We start from the raw sequence: 18,479 nt of genomic DNA on the forward strand, positions 1-18,479 counted from the left end.
TCATTAATCCGATAACCACATAGAGCTTTCAATTTTTATCTATCTCATTATATCAGTAATTGTAGAGGAAATTGAAACAAAATTGCATCAATTGCTTTAGTCTAATAACACAATCAAGGCACATGCGTGGCAGCTATGGCAAGATATTTCCCTAAAGTGCTTTCTGCTTTTCATATGGAGGCAGAATCTTTTAAGGCAGGACTTCTCTTGGCTATCTACCAAGGGTGGGATGAGTTTGAACTTGAAAGTGATTGCTCACTGATGGTTGCTACTTTGAATCAGAATATGGAAGACAGGTCTGATGTTGGGCGCATTATCGATGATTGTAAGTCATATTTGGCATCTTTACACTCAATTCAGATTACTCATGTCTTTAGAGAAGCAAATGGTGTCGCTCATAGATTAGCACACCTTGCTAGTTCGGCTTATTTAGATGATGTTTGGTTAGATGAGGCACCTGTGATTATCCAGGATGTCCTCTATAAGGATTATTGTAATCTTACTCGAGGTCAAGGCTCTATGTCCCCCTCGAGATATGTTCTAAATTCTAATGCAATAAATCAGGCGTGGGGATGAGCCTCCCAGCTCGGCTGGGTTCCAAATCCCTTTAAAAAAAAATAACACAATCAATTTGATAACCTAATCAAAAAAATTCTCATTTTCTTGTTATATGCAAATTAGGCTAAGAAGTTAATAGATCATACCTTTGCATATTCATTCCATACATTGTCATCATCCACGGGTTATCATCTTACGCTCACTATCCCAATAAGCCACTTTGGCTTAGGATATCAGAAACTGCTTCATAAGTCCTTTTTCAACCTTTGACATGATTCTTCACATTATCCTTCGTCACAGTTACATTATACTTGGCTGACATCTTCAATGCAGCCGAAGTAAATGCACCAGTTTTCCACCCACCATCATTTTTATGGCCAGACTATCTCTCACTTTTAAGAATATCGGCCAATGAATGATCCATTTATGGATTCCAAGGCAAGTATTAGCCTCCATCATCTTCCATTGTCATACCTTTTTCTTTGTATTCATTCCTTTTCTAGCTTGCATTATAACTAAAACAACAAAAAATGATTAATGTTAGTATAACCGAAAAGGAAAAAGACTTGTCCATTCCAATAACCATAACACAAAATTAGAGCATAGATCAACGAAGTATTGAGATTCTAGCACAAAAAGTATTAGTGCAGAAGTTTAGGTCATGAACCAGTGGAGAGTATAAGTGCACAAAGAGTATTACTGAATCAATGGAGACAAAAAAACACTGCAGAAGTTTGTGAAATCCCTCTAGGTCAAAGATCTGAATCTAAATAATAGCATTCCCAAGAATCCAACCTAACCAAAAGCTACATAGGCCTCATATCTCATGGAAACCTCTTAACAAAGTTGGCCCATAGAGCAACCAATTGTTACCTTAAAAGTTTCGCCTATTAGAAGTCTCACTTGCTACCACGAACATCCTCTCCTGATCGTGAGGCTCTTATCTCGTTGCTACAAGTTCAGTAGATGTGAACCACCCACAGAGACGATTACTCGAGGTGACAAAGGAATAACCGTGCCACCAATCCTAATCCATAAGCTAAAGCCTACAACCAAAATCATAGTTGAGAGACACCCTTCGCCACCACCCAACTTCCTTTGGAAGACCTCGTCTTGGTCACAAACTGTACCATGAATAACCTAACATTGCAACGCAATTGTTCCATATGTTGAAGAAGTGATCACCTACAACACAAGAAAGACAATCTAAAATTGTGGACTCTTAGGGTTAGGGTACCGGTATGGTACCAGCCAAAGGGATCCCGAATATCAAGTCAATAAGTTTCTCAACTAAAGCAGTGAAAAAATTTGGCTGAGTTAGGTTAAATCTAGGGTTTTGTGATGCATACTTAATTATCAGTTTGATGGGGACATCCTTGAGTGTGAATATGTATGTAATTTATGAATGATATGCCCGACTCCCAAGTAAAAATGTCAAGTTTTAGTAAAGGGAAAGTGAGAGTATCGTACCCATGAGATTGAGTAACTGTATCATAAACTAGATTACCTGGAAAATAAACCTAGAAAACACATGCAAAGTCTACATTTTTACAAGTTCAATAGTTTTGGCCCTTTGGAAGCCTAACTACCAAATGGTGATGTTAACAATGAAAAATAATGAATAGCCTTTTGAATTGATTTTAACTAAATTAAAACTAAAGTGCAAATAAAGCAAACTAAACTAAGAAAGTGTAAGAGATTTGATCAAATGAGATGAAAGGATCGAGTTGTAAGGCATCACACCTAACCTCCTTTATGCCGAGTTTAAGCAACCAAATCTAACATGCTCATGCCAAGATGGAATCCCCCTCGGTTCTCTTGATTATTGAGTAACCAAGAAACAATTATACTAGAGAATATAATTAAGCTACCCCTTGATTATCTGAAATAACTCTCCTACAAATTTCTACCAATTCATTGATTATCGGATACAAGTAGACCTATGTAGTTGCAAGCTAAGATTCCTTGATTATTGGAAACCTAACCCACACCCACATGATAAGCCCAATTGTAAGGAACCCAAGCAACTAGTCGTAGACACTTCTTAGGTGCATTCTTAAGGACCTCTTGGGTCCAACATCATTGACTTCATGAGTCACACTAATGCAATTTCATTTGGCACCTCTTAGCTATGAGCGTAAGGGACCTTGTAGGTCTATCTCATGTAGGCACCTCATGGTGCAACCTCTAAGATTTCCATCAATAGTAGGCACTTCATGAGTGAAGGCTCTAGGATGTCATGAGTCCAACTCAAGTAGACACTTCGTGTATGTAGACTCTAGAACCTCTTGGGTCTTACTTATGTAGACACCTCTTGGGGATAGACTCCGAGATCCCCGTAGTTAACCTCATGTAGACACCTCTTAGTTGTAGTTTCTAGGGCCTCCTAGCCTTACACAAGTAGACATCTCATGGTTGCAGGTTCTAGGATGTCCTAAGCTCATTAACTGTACACACCTCATGGGTGTACAAGATTTAATATATTTTTGCCATGCATTGGAGGATGCTTGTGCACGCATTTAGGAAGATTGGGCGCAGTCTGAGCAATATGAGAAATAGTGAATGCTTATGCTAAGTGGTTGTCTTTTGTATAGTGTGAATCCGATGAGTTAGATTCTAAAAAATTATGGAAGAGATGAAATATTCCCAAAGCACGAGTGATGTTGATGGGGAGGGAAATAAGCAATAGCACGACCTAAGGCGGGGTCATGGCGGTTGGCCATTATTATCGATGATTATTGAGTTGATTCTCCATTCCCGTTTTCTTTAAGACTATCGTAGTTGACTCCTCGTTAAATTTACATTTTTTACTGGGGTCAAGTTCTCATAAATGAAATCAGCTCAATCCTGGAGTAATTCACCCTATCAACATGTTGGACACCATTTCATCCAAAAGAGAGGAGAAATGAAGTTAGATTACAAGATAATCTCTACAAATTAGATAAAAAAAAAATGTACTTTTTATCCTTGTAAAACACTTCTTTTGCTTGAGTGGTGAATCATGATATATTCAATTCATTATTTGTTTTGACTTGGATTCTACTGCTAATCTCATTTGGTTAATCTTTACTCTATGATAATTAGCACTTTTATAACGAATATAATTGTGGCTAATTTGAGAGTAATTTCGGTGGGATAAAATTAGTACTCCATTAATAGACATGAAAAATGAGAGCATTGGTAAAATCGATAAATCCTGCTAATTAAGAATCACTTAAACCCTGCTAAATTTGCTAATCTAAAACACCAATGAAGCCAAAGTTTGACGTTGGCACCAGAATTAAAACCCATAAATTAATCCCCAGACAGACTGATAATCAGCCTCGTACTAATAATCTACATTCATGATTCATCTCATCTGGCTTTGGGTCCTTTGCCCTTCTTTCTCTTATGTGTGCCCCCAAAAGCCAAAATTACAGTAGTTTTCCCAAAAGCAGAATGCCCCAAAATCATTCCTTTTCTTTAAAAAACAAACCCTAATCAGGATTATTGTGTTTTAATATGACACCCCACTATGTAGCATAATGAGTGTACGTCACTTTCTCCCAAAAATTCAAATTCTTTATCGAGATAAGGAGGCTTTTCGCTGTAATTCCAATCAAATCGAAGCCCAATTATTCACAGATATGCAAGTTTTATATAACAAAACACATCACACCAACACCAACCATAGTCTCTCTTTCTCTCCCTGTTATGTTATTTTGAAAAGACAGCCACCACCACCTTTCACTGGGTGGAACCCATCAACAAGATTCTCCTCAGTTCTCTTATCTATCTCCAAAAATCAAACTCAAAATCAAAAACCCACAATTTAAAAAGTGACTTGGAATTCTGATGCAATCGATTACATTCTTCTTCCTCTTCTTCTTGTTCATCAATGGGAAGTGGGTGCTTGTGTGAAAATGACAGTGCCCATATAAGCTTGAGTCTCTAAATGCAGCAGCAACAACAAGAGGACAAAAATGCTGTGTGGAAAGGGTGTCTGCACTGATGACAGTGGATCCGTGCCTGTGTACTTGAACGTTTATGATCTGACACCTTATAATGGCTACGCTTATTGGCTTGGTCTTGGAGTCTACCATTCTGGTGTACAAGGTTAGTTCTACTTGCCTCATCCTCATTGTCTTGTTAATAATCTATGTGGGTTTTGAAAATTTTAAACCGTGTATTCGATCTGTCAGATATGCTGAAATCTATTCGAGATGGTACTTATGTAATGTGGATCGTTTACTTAATCTTTGGACTTGGTTGGTGGATTTGGTTCAGCGCAGATTGGTAGATTCAATCTCTATTATTTTGGCTGATGACAAAAAGTTCTGGATTTTGAATGATCTGCAATTGAAAGTTTCATAATTTTTAACAGCTTTGGTAGAAATTAGTCATGAGCATTCTCTTAAGATACTGTTTTGTTTTTCCTATTTTTATGGGATTTTTTCTGGATAGTGTTTGTGGTTAGCAGTGTGGACCTTTATTTTGTATGTCATTGTTCAGTTTTGTGGAGGTTTTGATTGGATTTACTTGTGCAGTCCATGGGATTGAGTATGCATTTGGAGCTCATGAGTATCCAACAACTGGGATTTTTGAAGGGGAACCAAAAAAGTGTGAGGGATTTACATTTAGGAAAGCAATTTTGATTGGGAAAACGGATGTTGGCCCTTTAGAGGTGAGAACGGTGATGGAACAGCTTGCTGAGCAATATAGAGGGAATGCATACAACTTGATCACCAAAAACTGCAACCATTTCTGCAATGATGCTTGTATGAGATTGACTGGGAACCCAATTCCAAATTGGGTTAATCGGCTTGCAAGAATCGGTAAGAACTTATCTGACTTTTGCATTTTCATTCTAACTCTTGCGGTGTTTGTAATATTTCATGGGAAATGGCAAATTATAATTAAATGAGCTTCTGTAGACATGGATGCACTTAGTGGGGATGTTGTTGTCCGTTGAATCATTCTTATCAATAAAACACAGCAATCCAACTTCAAGTTGTTAGCCTAATCTTATTATTTTTCTTTGTTAATTATTTCTCACAATAGATTATGGACCTTGTTATGAAGTCCTTCAAATTAAACTCCGCTACTCTGCATTGGATTTCTTCTTTGTTTTAATTGTGTGGCTGATTTTGTTATGACACTGGAAAACCATTTATTAAATTGCAGGCTTCCTCTGCAATTGTGTTCTTCCTGTAACTTTAAATTCAACAAAAGTTCGTCATCACAGAATAGACGATAAGGCATATGAAGGAGACGAGAAGAAACTAACAAGCCAAGCAAACAATGTGGCAATACCTTCTACTTCTTCTTCATCTTCATCATCCTCCCCATCCGGCCCAACAACCCGCAGGGGTAGAAGCCGAACAAGACGTGCTCATCCTCCATCGTCGCCTTTGATTGTTGGTTCTTCATCCTGATCATGGTTGTTTGCAGCACAGATTTTCGTTTCTATTGAGAATTGCTTCAAGGAAAGAGGCAAAGTGAAAAATTCATGTTTCCGTTTCTACTATTTCGTTCATTCTTTAGCTGTGCTCCTGAAAATGCCAACTATGTACATGTACAATTTAAGCAACTGATCATATTTCTCTGCAAAACAATGAATGAAAGCTGATCCCTCTGGTTTGATTTTCGTACGATGATAAAATGACGCCTAATTCTGTTTTCCTGACTTGATTTGTACTCACAAAGCAGCAAGTGTGCTGTGAAAGTGATTATAATCTATTCAAGAGAATAAACATTATACACATTGGTCTAAAAGTGTAGCTTTATTAAAGCAAAAGATGCACCTAGTCACATAAAGTGATAAAGATTAAACAAAGGAAAGGTCTAGGAAAGGTCTGGGTTCTGTTTTCCTTCAAGGTTTTCCCTATTGGCATAAAGAAAGCTATGCAACCATGAACTTTTGTGATATCATTGGACTGTTTCAGTTTGGAGAAAGGCTTTGAAAGTGTGTTTGCTTTGAAAGGAGTGTTGAATGCCCCACGCAATTTTGAAAGGAATGTTGAATGCCCCACGCAATGTGCCATCACGTTCTTTCACTATTTCTTTGATCATCATATGCCCTTCGAATTGAAAATCATGTCCCTTTCTTTCTTTATCAGAAATCTCTCATGCCGCTCACTTTAGTCATCTCATTGCTCTCTTTTTCTCGTCTTTAACTATGGTCGGTTATCAACTTAGAACTGCCTATTTGACTTGTTGGAACAATTTAGGCACGTTTGTGTCTCAATGGTCCAGGAGTGTTGCACATGCACCAAAATCCGTAGTCCAAGTGAGTTGCACATGCACCAAAATCCATTCCAGGCGAGTTCATTTCTTCAGGAGTATCGAATGCCCATGATAATTTGATCTCACGGACGATTAGTTGTTGCGCAATTCATTGTATTATTATAAAATAATAATAATAAATAAACTATTCAAGCAATGATTCTCACACATCCAGTCCTACGTTGGGTAAAACAGAATGATAAAAGCACGAAAACTGCAACTTTTACTCTTGAGTTTTCTGGGACTAGTAGGTGATAAAATTTGCTATCATATGGTGAACTATGTATTAAACTGAGCACAATTTCAGGATTGTTTTATAAGATGGTAACAGGGAAGTGCACCCATATCAACACATGATTATAGATTCAGACGAAACTTATTGGCAGGAAATTCAAAAGTGCCTTTTATTCTATCACACATTCATGATACAATCGCTTCACACTAAGATAGCATAGTTCAGCGGCCTTAACACCATTCGCTCAAGAAACTTAGAGCAATTAATTGAATATTCAACAGAATTAATTATGGAAGCCCCTGTGACATTTAACAAGGCTTTCCCAAGAACTATCATATCACAAACATACAATTTCCAAAGCCAAGCACTTTGAGGAAGCTATTCATATTTGGAAGAGAAAAAGAGAACCGAAATAAAATCCATGGGGCCGTCCAATGTCCTGCAAAAAGGCCAATTCACTATAGAAATATAGGTAAGTACGTCAACACAGCCACAGAATATTGGGTCGAACTGGGAAAAGTGGGAACGAAGAGTACTTCAGGAGGAATTGTTGTTTTCAGCAGAGACTGAAGTTGACCAAGAATCATCAGCTCTAGCTCTGCCTTTCTCGCACCCATTCAACAAAATTGTCAAGGATCAAAGGCCATGCAAGTTCAGGATCGTAGTTGCTAAGGTCTGGATAACTTATCTGTGCAAAAGATTGTGTAAAGGGTAAGCGTTAAGGCCATGGCCACCAGCAATATGCAAAACAATAAACTACAGGTATGCTTCATTTTTGGAGCAAGGGATAGTTCAAATTGGCTCAGCTTAGTAAATTTCGAGCGGTTTCAAATGCATTAAGGTACTAACTGTAACTACAGAATAGTTATAGAAAATCAGGTAGCCAGTTACATTTACCCAAACTGGGTGTATGACTCAAACTTCAGTTGGAGTTTGAACATACATGATTAGTGCAAAATTTTCATGTGTTAAAGCCAAGATAGCATTAGCATGCATTATAGCACATTTTATACATTAATAACATTATAATTAAAGTTTATAGCTGTATTATATGTGGTACACTAGTAGTCAACAGGAAAGATAAGCTGGAAAAATGAACAGAAGAAGCAAAAGCAGCAATTTTGAAATCAGCAGCCAAAGTTTGAGATTACCTCATCACAAAATCGGTAAAAGCCCATCCATTGATCCATGTTTATGACTTTGTAATCATTCTGAGTCTGCATTTAGCAAACAAACACTTTCAAATTTACTTCCCATATATATATATATATATATTTTCTGGAAAAGGTGCTGTCTATGACTCTAGCCATCAAAAGGTCCACATACATAAATGACTGCAGAATGACACAAATGCAGTCACTTACCTTTAAGTACTCTACAAATGAGTCAACCTGCGCTTGGTATTGAGATCCTAAAACAATATGTAATAATTGGCATATGCTCTCTATATCTATGCTCTTCTGTTTCTCCTCTAACAAAAACAAATCACACAAGGTTGAAATTAGCATGCATATATGAATGGTAAAAACAAAGGACACAGTTATGTTTGAAGATGAAACAACATGCCAAGATAACGATTACCTGTTAAGCAATATCTGAATGCATAGGAATAGAAATCCACAAAGTTTGATGGCCTCCTGACCTTTAAATGATACAATTAAAGGAAGAAAAAAAAAATCAGATCTTCTGTGACCTCCATCTTATATGTGGGAATCTATTAAATTATCACAATGTTCTAGAAGAAAGCTAAATTGAAATATTATACCTCTTTCTCTAGCTCTGGAAGTGCCTTCTTTAATTTACTTAAACTATCCGCCCTTAATGCTTTAAGTGCAACTCGCCATTCTTCCTGTCAAACATGATATTCGTCTATCAATTACAACACATGGGAATAAAAGACTATTAACTATTAAAGTATCATCCATAAGAGACAAATATACAGTAGGATATGAATACGCCAAATACAATGATTCTTTAAAAATGTAAGCTAGATATGGCTAGAAGTGCTAACAATGACATACTTCAAGCAGATATCTTGTTATAAGATTAGCATTTCTTAATGATGGGAAAAATGGTTGTTCAAATGTGACTACACATGGCCTTACATACATCCATATCTAGAAAATATCAGATTCTTTAATTTTCATCATTTCATATAGTAAAAGATAGGATTTACTTTTGCGACAGGCCACAAGTGACTCACATACTTGAGGATGTTTATATTTTTAGCATTTAGTTTAATAATCTAAACCATTCATTCAATAGTTGTATATATATAGTATGAATCCTACAAAAAATTAGTCAAATCGAAAAATGTTTAAACATTTGATTAGCACCATGATAGTTCTAATTTTATCTAACGGACTACATTTGTTTACACAATTTTAATGACCAAATAATTATGGATTAGGTTGATTTTTTGTATACACAATTTTTGCATAGGAATCCAAAAGATCAACGGTTGAAAACGTTGAATTAGGTCTTATACTAGTGAAATAGTAAAAATCCTCAAATTTAAAAGTATGGAGGTCCTCTCTAGAAGGGGCCTCAAATTGAGGCAAAAGCAACTGTACAGCACAAGAAAAAGATACTAGCCTATCAATTTCGATCAACATACTAGAAAAGGTGTTGCTTACCAGGGTAAAGAATCCCTGTTTTTCAGCCTTCATTTTCCTGGTCCATCAGTTTTAACACATTAGAATGAATCCAAATTTATGAAGTGATGTCACAAATGACTATAGATAGAACTTACCAGGCAAGCATCAAGACCCTTACATCTGTAGGGTCAACTTCCATATCTGAACAAAGACGTTCGATTCCCTCTGGGCTGTTCAGAAAAGCAAATGAAAATTAATAATAATTCATAAGAGCATGGCACATATATATTAATGAAATTATAGCTTCTCACATTTGAAAATATTATAAGGTGGAGTTGATAATTATTATATCGTGGGATTAATGTATCACATGTCTATAAGACTATAACATGCAATTATTCAATTGTAACTTAAAATTATGAAATGATGTTTCTTTTCCAGAATATTTATAGTTTGTACGAGCATTCTATTCTGTATGTCTTCAAGATAAATTATGATTCCCTCAAGTTTCAGGGACAAATAATAAACATGGTTACTATAGGGCTATATCGCCAGGGCATAAGGTTTTTATGGACAATAGCATGGAAACCCTTTATGGTGATTTCCATGCAACTTTTGCTTTGGTTCCTGAAGAAGACCTATAGTTATGACATGACAACTGTTCAAGATCAAAATATCCTTAATTATAGTGTTCAAAATTCTGAAGTTCCTTGAGATTCATAGATGCAACAAGATCTTGACTTCATAAAGAAGTTGCTAAATTTATTCTGTCACTATGCTCTAAACCTTTCATTGACCAAAAGTACAACTTTCCACGACCTGTTCCAACAAAAGCAGAGATCAAATTCATAAATCCAAACAAGTATTCTGATGGAGTAGACTTACTCAATCAAACCAGAAGTTGTATTTGCATAGGTATAGAACACATTATCAATCCGTTCCAACTCTTTAGAAGCTGCTTTAATGGCTGAACAGTTTAAGATTGGATTAGTTATATTTAAAGAATATATGGAAGGCAAACTCAACAAGAATTCAGCAGATAATATCCAAAGCATAGGTGAATTTCTGAAAAATTAGAAACATACTTCTACAACTACTAATATCTCCACTAAACTAGATAGCCCCAAGGACGAAATATTTTCAACATAAAGCAAGATTTCATTAAGTAATGTGCTTCCTAAAAGCATATAATAATCACAAGGGAGACCACAGTGATTGAGACTCCAAGGACCCTAGTGGTTCTCATCCACAAGTGCTAAAGGAGGAGTCCTGTACCAAGCGGAAAAATGCAAACACTGGCAAAGGCCTCTGTGCCCATAAACGTTTGCCTCTCTGTTTGAAAGACCAGCACCACCCATGCCAACTATGTAGCTGAAGAAATCTAATCCTAGAATCCCTTCTCAATTGACGAGGTTCTAACTCTATGGAAGGCCATCAACAGAGGTGATTCTGGAGTTCATCAGCAGGAAATGGAGATTGAATTAGAATGATACAGCAATAATCACGTTAATTATCTTTAAAGACTTTGTCAATTCATGGTTGAAGGATACTTGATGAAAATTTTCAAGTGGCTCTTGATTTCAGATCCAAGATACAGCCATCGATAAGGAATAATTTCTGTTCATTCAAATCCACTGGGTATGATACCATCCGGTAAAGTCTAGGTCACGTACTCTGCGTGTTAGAACCAATCAGAGTCCCAGTTCTCCCAGGGCAGTTGATGTTCTGCGTGAGATTTTAAAAACAAGTTGAAGGACCATGTGAATGTTTCTTAGTTGACAATACAGTAGAAGATGTTTATTCCTGCGTTCCAGCCTTGATAGTAAGAAGATTGGTGTGAAACAAAAAATTGTTAAAGTGCCAAACAGGTGGACTCAGGAGCTTCCAAAGTCATATACAATTAAATCAAGAGAAAGGCTTCAATTGAGAATGGAAATTTCACAAAAAAGAGATAAAAGTGGTGTCAATAAATCATCCTCAGCATCCAAAATCAATTCTAAACAGTATATTCTTTCTTCTATGTCGCTCCTCTCTTTTATTTCCTCCTCTTCCCATTTTAACTCAGAAAACACAAAACAGGAAACATTACTAAACGGCCGTAAATTATGCAATCATAGATTTCTGGTCAACCAGCTCACTGATGTCAACAATCGAGTAATTCATCCACCCCCATTCTTCACCCGATCTTTCCTTTCCTTTCTTGATTTAGATTCCTATAAATTTCACTATCCACGAAACTAAAACCAATTCCATTCGTTGCATGAACCTCCAATTCACCCTGATCTACACTCCTACGCTCATCAATTCAATTATCAAAACCAAAAACAAAAACAAAACAAAAAACCTCGAATCACATAAATCAAAACTACTAGTAAACGAAAATAAAGAATTAAAAAAAATAATAATAAAGAATTGAAAGCGAAATTTAAAAAAAAAAAAAAAATCGGAATTACAAACCGGAGCGTCTCATCTTGGCGACGGAAAAAGACACGGGAGAAAACAGAGAAAGAGAGTCGAGAGCAAGCGAGCCCCAGAAGCCTCGTCGCTCAAGAGCTCTGTCAAGGATGGTCTCTCAAAGCGAGAGAGAGAGAAGGAGAGAAGAGGTGGGATTGATATTGGGGCTCCTATGGCCTCTATTTTTAATTATTTCCGAGTTTGAAGAGGGGCAGGTGATGACGTGGCGGTGTTTTATTGGATGACTGGTTTTTTTTTTTTTTTTTTTTTTTTACTAATTTGGTGGGCGGCGTAGGATGACTGAAAGGAAAAAGGGGTCCCGCTGAGTTTCACTTTTTACCGTTCGTGTTTGTGACGTTAATATTTTGTTCAGGTTAAAGTTAGATGCTCGTGAGTTATGAATCTTATGATAGAGTCGAGTATTTATGACATGAAGGTTGGTCTGAGACAGAAAGCTGAACTCAAATGGGTATGAAAACAAAGAAATCTTCGGTTCAGTCTTCAGTCTAGTTATTACTCAAAAAAGTAATAAAAGGATTTTTTTTTTTTGCTTTGGGAGAAATGTAAGTGGATCCAACATTGATTATGTAAATTTTCGAACGATAAATACGAAACAAAAACGAAATAATTTGAGTTGTTCAATTAAATCTAGATTTTGTGTCTGGCCCAAACTCGAGGTTACTTGTTCTAGTTGAAATAGGGTTAGCATTATAGATAATTTCGGAGAATCTCTATGTATGATTACCTTTCCTTGTACAATTCTGATTTTGTGCCTTGTAATTCTCTATATAAAAATGTCTCTATTATCAATGAAAGCACAACAATTTCTCTCTCAAATATCGATTCCCTAAAACACGTTATCAGCACGAAGCCCTAACCCTGAAACCCTGAAACCCTGAAATATTAGCCTTTAAACCCTAGCAACCACAGCCGCATATATTGAAGCCCTCAATCCCAAGAGTCCAGAACCAGCGGCGCCACCTACAGAATCGGCCGGAAAAATACCGAACCGGCCTTATAGTCCTTGAACTGGCCACAAGAACAGTTGCACCCTTTGAACCGCCGTCTGCCCTAATCCTTCTGTTCCAGTCAGCCCAGACCCAGACGAGCCCAGAGAAGGAAAAAAAAAAAAAAAAAGGCAACGCAGCCCAGCCTAGAGAAGAAGAAAGCTCGACCCAGAGATGAGAAGAACAGGCCCAAGGTTGGTGCGGCCCACTGCAAAAAAAAAACAAAAAAAAAAGGGAGGCAGACCACCTGGCCCACTGACGCACTAGGCCCACCTCCGGTGTCCTATTTCGAGGTAATTTTTATTAAAAGTTCCGGTTTTTTAAGTTTTTATTCTTTTTCTCGGGGACTTGCAACCTCCGTTGTTCTACCCCCCTTTCTTCTTCATAGAGGAGACCAAAAAGCCGAACTGTAGGGGTTCATGATCACTCCAACCTTGGAGCTTGTAGAGTCCTCCAAACTTAGAGTTTGTTGAGAAGTTATGATCGACCACAAACACATCATTGTTTTGATCTAATCCAATACCTCTTGGAATTGGATTTCTTGGAAGCGACTACGCTCAGAAATTTTTATTGTTTTCGTGGTAGACTTTTTCGCTCCAAAACTAAACCTAATCTTTTGTTGTTTTTTACGATGAGTAACCTGAACAAGTTGAACTTTGTTCCACTAGAGACAACAGGCGCAGGATACCACATGTCACATCCCAAATTTTTTTTTTTTTTTTTTGAGATGCAACTCATACTCCAATCATGGAAATAAATTTCCGAGATCGAAATATGAATAATTGGAAAAGAACGATACTAGACAAGTTTCCAAAATTGACACACAACCTTTATTACAAGAGGGGTTTACACCAACATTTACAACAAAAGGTCAACTATATTCCAAGTTCTTGTCTAGGAACCCAAGCATGATTAACAATAACACACATGTATATTACATTATTAAAAACACCCTTGCATTAAAATAACTTCAAACTTATTTATTCGTCACCTGCAAAAGATAAAAAGGGGTGAGCAAACATTGCCCAGTAGGAGAAATAAACCTCTTTGAAAATCATAGTTAGAGTAGCAATAATGAATGGATGCAACTGCTATCTATTCCCGATAATCCACATTGCAAAATAAACCGAGCCTACATGTCTCATACCATGTATTTTACCACGATGGTAACTCAGAGTATTCAACAATGTGAACTAACCCCCACCCAAAATCAATCCCCCTAACCCTCTTTTGCTAGTCATCTTGTCTATTCCCCTTTCGCCAGTCCTGAATTACCCTTTCAATATCCTATACTAAGTGCACATTCACAAGTGGGCATACCTGGGATCTGGTACCTGCTGAGGTTATAGACTCAACTACGCAAAAGATAAATCAACATACTCATTCCAATAGCATATTCACATTACTATCACCACCCTTATACTTCATGTCTTATTAATGCACAAATACTTTGAATATGTAAGTGTATTCACTATTCAACCATACCAAACAAACAGAAACAGAGGACATAAATGCATATAATCATGTACACAACCATCCAATACAATCATGTAAGCAACCATCCAATGCAAACATAGAGGCTCCCCAAGTTTTTCCTCTACCTCGATTGATTTTTACGTTAAGTATCCGGATGAAAACAAGTTCCTATTGCAAGAATAGAATTCATTAGTTCAACACACAAAGAATTAAAGCAAAACTCAGCTAACATACTATGAAAATCTTAGCAGTGAGTTATTTTGACCAAAACAGGTTTTTACTTGACAAACTAAAATATTGCAGTTTTCTGACCCAGTCACCTTAATGTTAAAAACTGTACAAATCTGTTTAAAATCTGGTTTCATGGTCTTCTAACGATTTGTAGCTGACATCCTAAAGAAACTCTTGGAATTTGAATCACCTGAAAAAAAAATTCCTAGAATTAGTTATGAATTTTTAAAGTTCAGCTACAGTCCCACGTTTTTCTGCAGAAACTGCTACTGTGTGCTAACCTCTTCAGTTTTAATGTACTTTCTAAAACTCCCATTTGTGTAAAACTTTCAGTACTGAAAATAGACATTTTAAAGTGTCAAAGAAAAGAAACCTCACTTTCAACAAGGCTTTAAAAGATGAGTGAAGGCTTTCTAAATTCAATTTTAAAACTGCATATGTTTCCTACTTGGTTCTTGACTCTTCTCAAGTCAGATTTTATTAATCTATGTCTTCCAAAAACTCTAATGACTAAAGGAAACAACAAACCAGATACAAAGTGATTTCAAATTCTAATTTGGATTAATTCAAAAATATAAACTATTTTCCAGAAAACTAGTGAAATCAAAATAGAAGATGAGAAAATAATTAGTTCTAGTTGTTCCAGTAACAACAACTTTATTCCTAACTGAACTTCATCTATATTGCAACTTCATCTATATTGCAACTTCTTCTATCATCATGAATCCCCAGGTCTTATAATAGCCTATGAACATAACCCAATTTCCAAATTGCATTAACCATCAGAACCAACAAAGGACTTATCAAATCAAAAATAAAAGAATCACACCTGACTCTTTACTCCTCCACTTCTAAGATACCAAAAAACTCTCTTTCTCTCTTCCTCCCTTGTTTGTCTATGTATCTAGCAACTCAAGGAACTGTATGAAAAACATAGATGGTTCAACCTATTTATAGTATCTGGAAAGGAGGTGTAAACGTAGAAAGCAAGATTGGTCTAACAGAAGGAAAATTGGATATTCTAATTGAAATCTTACCCATATAGGTACTAGACTCGCCACCTCCAGATTGTTAGAGTTCCAGCTCTTGATTCTAGGGTTCCAACTCTAGCTTCATAGCTTTGGGGAATCACCAATCTGAAACTTGATTTCCAAGGCTGTTGACACCTCCTACTTACCCATGGCGGCGGCTATGTCCTTTGTACTTTCCTAAGGCGGTGGCTGGTGTATCAGATGGATAAGAATGTGGAGGTGAGGAAGACGATGAAGAGAAGGGACAAAACTTTGAGTTTAGGCGTTGTTGATCTAGTTTTGGTCGTGGAAATCGTTCTATAGGCTGTTAAGTTACTTTGGGTTTGAGTTTTGGGCCAAAAACTTTGGGCTACTCTAATTACTTAAACCCAAAAGAAAACAAGTAAAATTATCTCTAAATAATAATATTTAAACAAATAATTTAGCACAATAATTAAAATTAAATTTATTTTTTTAGAAAATGTTAAAAATTTTAGGTCGCACATGTGGGTCCGTGATGTGCGCCTCCATCTTAAGGCTGATGGAATCCTATATACGATCCAAGAGCCAAGTCATAACGTTCTTACTTCTCAACAAGCTTCCACTTATGAAGCGAATAGAGCTACGAGAGAGGCCAATGAAGTTAAAATCATAATTCTCATGACAAGGCACATGAATGACGCGCTCCAGAATGAGTCCCTCAATGAGGAAGACCCTAGAAATCTATGGGTAGAACTCGAGCAGCGTTTTGGCAACATTTGTGACTCCCTGCTTCCAGATTTAGAAGTGAGATGGCATAGCCTCCGCTTCTGTGATTTCAAGTCCGTACTTAACTACAATTCGGAAGCCCTTCGTATCAAGTCTTTGATGGAGTTCTGTGGCAAGACCATCACTGATACGATGTTGATTGAGAAGACTCTCTCTACCTTCCCCATCTCTGCACTGATGATTGCAAAGAATTATAGGATTGATGTAAATGCAGGACGCATCACAAGGTTTCATGAGCTTATTGGAGCCATGAACGTAGCTGAGTAGCATGACAATATCCTTGTGAAGAACTATAACTCTAGACCCGTGGGAACCAAGTCTATTCTGGAGTCTAATTATAGTCGCGCCCCCAAGGAAGGACATAAGGAGCGAAATCCTAAGAGTAGAGATAATTCTGGACGTTCTGGTCCATATTCTCGCCCAAAAAGGAAGGAAACCGCTAAGATAGGCGTACACAAAACCATGGAGGTCAACGTGTGAAGAGAGAGAGAGGCCAAGCCTCCGGCTATGGTGGTGACGCCACTAAGGAAAGAAGTCATCCTCAACGCGCCCCTAAAGCGTCTCGATCAAGGGAGCCTGACCATAATGATGCTTGTCTTCAATGTGGAGCTTCCAGACATTGGGCCAAAGCATGTAGAGTATCCCAAAATGTTGCAGATGCATAGAAGGCATATCGTGAAGCAAGGGAAGCACATTACATGGAGCAAAAAGATCAAGATGACAATCTCGCTCTTAGGGTGGAAGACTTCAAGGGCCAAGAGATTGGCGATTTTGATTAAGTCTTTTTATTTTCCAAGAGATGTAGGCAATTGTCATATTATTTTTGTAGTGAATGCCTGTAAGACCTTGGAAATTTGTTATTAATTCCTAAATGTTTCCTGAGATTAATAAAGTGTTCGTTTGTACGATTTCGTGGTTCGAGGGTGGAGTGGAATTATTTTCGGACGAATAATTATTCGAAGTGCACGTTTTAGGGGGTTACGAAGTTTGACTTTTATACTTTTAGATTCTGTGAGATTTTCCTTCACGAAAGTTGTAGAGCGCGTCGATACGAGTTCGTGGACATATGGAACGCGAAAATCGAAGTTCGTATGAAGAAGTTATGGCCGTTGGAAAAAGTTTCCATTTTGGTTAAATAGGAAAAAAATCTGAAAATATCAGAAAATGCCAACTTTCCATTTTGGGAAAGTTTTCTCTCTCCTCTCTCCCGACCTCAGTTCCGCCCAGCCAACTTCGGCGGCTTCGTTCTCCGCCGTCCGGCCACCATAGGCCGTGATTTTTGTCCCTATTTCTTCGCCTCACTCCCATCTAGCACCCTGTGAAGTTTCACTGTGTGGGTAGACCTGTGCACGACGCAGAAACTCCGGGAAGTTTGGCACCCGAACTGCAAATCGCCCAGATCGGAGATCACGTTTTCGGCCACCATAGTCGGTGATCCTTGGGGGCTTTTGGAGCCCAGAGGATGTAGATGCTTCTCCCAAGGTGGCTTGCATCGATTCAACTTGTTTAGGTCGAATTTTGAAGATTGTGATTCTAGGGTTGATCGAGTTTCAGAGATTGCGAGGTAATTTCCGGCCATATGGCTTCGATTCTGACTTTGTGCTAGTTATGAAAGTTTTAATTGGAGTTGAGATGAAGAACTTTGGTGTTGGAAGTTTTGCCAAATTCCGACTTTGGGCCGGTGGCGGTGCCGCCACTGTGGTGGTGTTTTCCGGAGGTTTCCGGTCACCTCATGGACAGTTTCTGTTCCTGATTTCGATCTACTCGTCGATCCGAGCATTTCAATATATAGTTTGTAATTTTTGGAGATCGTATGAGCATGTTAGGGTTTTAGGGTTTTCGATTCGTTTCGGTTTTCGATCCGTGAGGATTCGGCCGT

The 18,479-nt window shown here is 37.5% G+C and overlaps 2 protein-coding genes and 1 long non-coding RNA gene across 7 annotated transcripts; 1 reads left to right on the forward strand and 2 right to left on the reverse strand.

Moving 5' to 3' along the window:
* The first annotated feature begins 4,221 nt into the window (after window positions 1-4,221).
* Window positions 4,222-6,180, forward strand: LOC133738206 (deSI-like protein At4g17486). The gene is made up of 3 exons (XM_062165672.1): window positions 4,222-4,653; window positions 5,085-5,372; window positions 5,722-6,180. The coding sequence occupies exons 1-3, from the start codon at window positions 4,521-4,523 to the stop codon at window positions 5,970-5,972; spliced, it is 672 nt and encodes a 223-aa protein (XP_062021656.1). The 5' UTR covers window positions 4,222-4,520; the 3' UTR covers window positions 5,973-6,180.
* Window positions 6,181-7,198: 1,018 nt separating this feature from the next.
* Window positions 7,199-12,274, reverse strand: LOC133725025 (uncharacterized). 4 transcript variants are annotated; one of them, XR_009854231.1, is made up of 10 exons: window positions 10,930-12,024; window positions 10,540-10,621; window positions 9,810-9,884; window positions 9,694-9,730; window positions 8,823-8,906; window positions 8,639-8,699; window positions 8,422-8,528; window positions 8,209-8,274; window positions 7,594-7,745; window positions 7,199-7,496 (listed from the first exon to the last, which is right to left on the reverse strand). XR_009854231.1 is itself a non-coding variant. In XM_062152041.1 (10 exons), exons 2-10 carry the CDS (start codon window positions 10,970-10,972, stop codon window positions 7,650-7,652), a joined length of 651 nt encoding a protein of 216 aa, XP_062008025.1. In that variant the 5' UTR covers window positions 10,973-11,103; window positions 11,205-12,020; the 3' UTR covers window positions 7,199-7,649. The 4 variants fall into 4 exon arrangements, 2 of the variants coding, with proteins under 2 accessions (XP_062008025.1, XP_062008026.1); XR_009854230.1 differs by having other exon boundaries at window positions 7,199-7,515; window positions 10,930-12,021; XM_062152041.1 differs by having other exon boundaries at window positions 7,199-7,745; window positions 10,930-11,103; window positions 11,205-12,020.
* Window positions 12,275-13,931: 1,657 nt separating this feature from the next.
* LOC133738214 (uncharacterized) lies at window positions 13,932-16,101 on the reverse strand. 2 transcript variants are annotated; one of them, XR_009860017.1, is made up of 3 exons: window positions 15,860-16,101; window positions 14,717-14,759; window positions 13,932-14,106 (listed from the first exon to the last, which is right to left on the reverse strand). It is a non-coding gene; the product is annotated as an uncharacterized LOC133738214 (long non-coding RNA). The 2 variants fall into 2 exon arrangements; XR_009860016.1 differs by lacking the exon at window positions 14,717-14,759.
* Window positions 16,102-18,479: the final 2,378 nt, after the last annotated feature.

The sequence above is a fragment of the Rosa rugosa genome, chromosome 1 (genome assembly GCF_958449725.1).
Source record: "Rosa rugosa chromosome 1, drRosRugo1.1, whole genome shotgun sequence".
NCBI classification, from domain to species: domain Eukaryota; kingdom Viridiplantae; phylum Streptophyta; class Magnoliopsida; order Rosales; family Rosaceae; genus Rosa; species Rosa rugosa.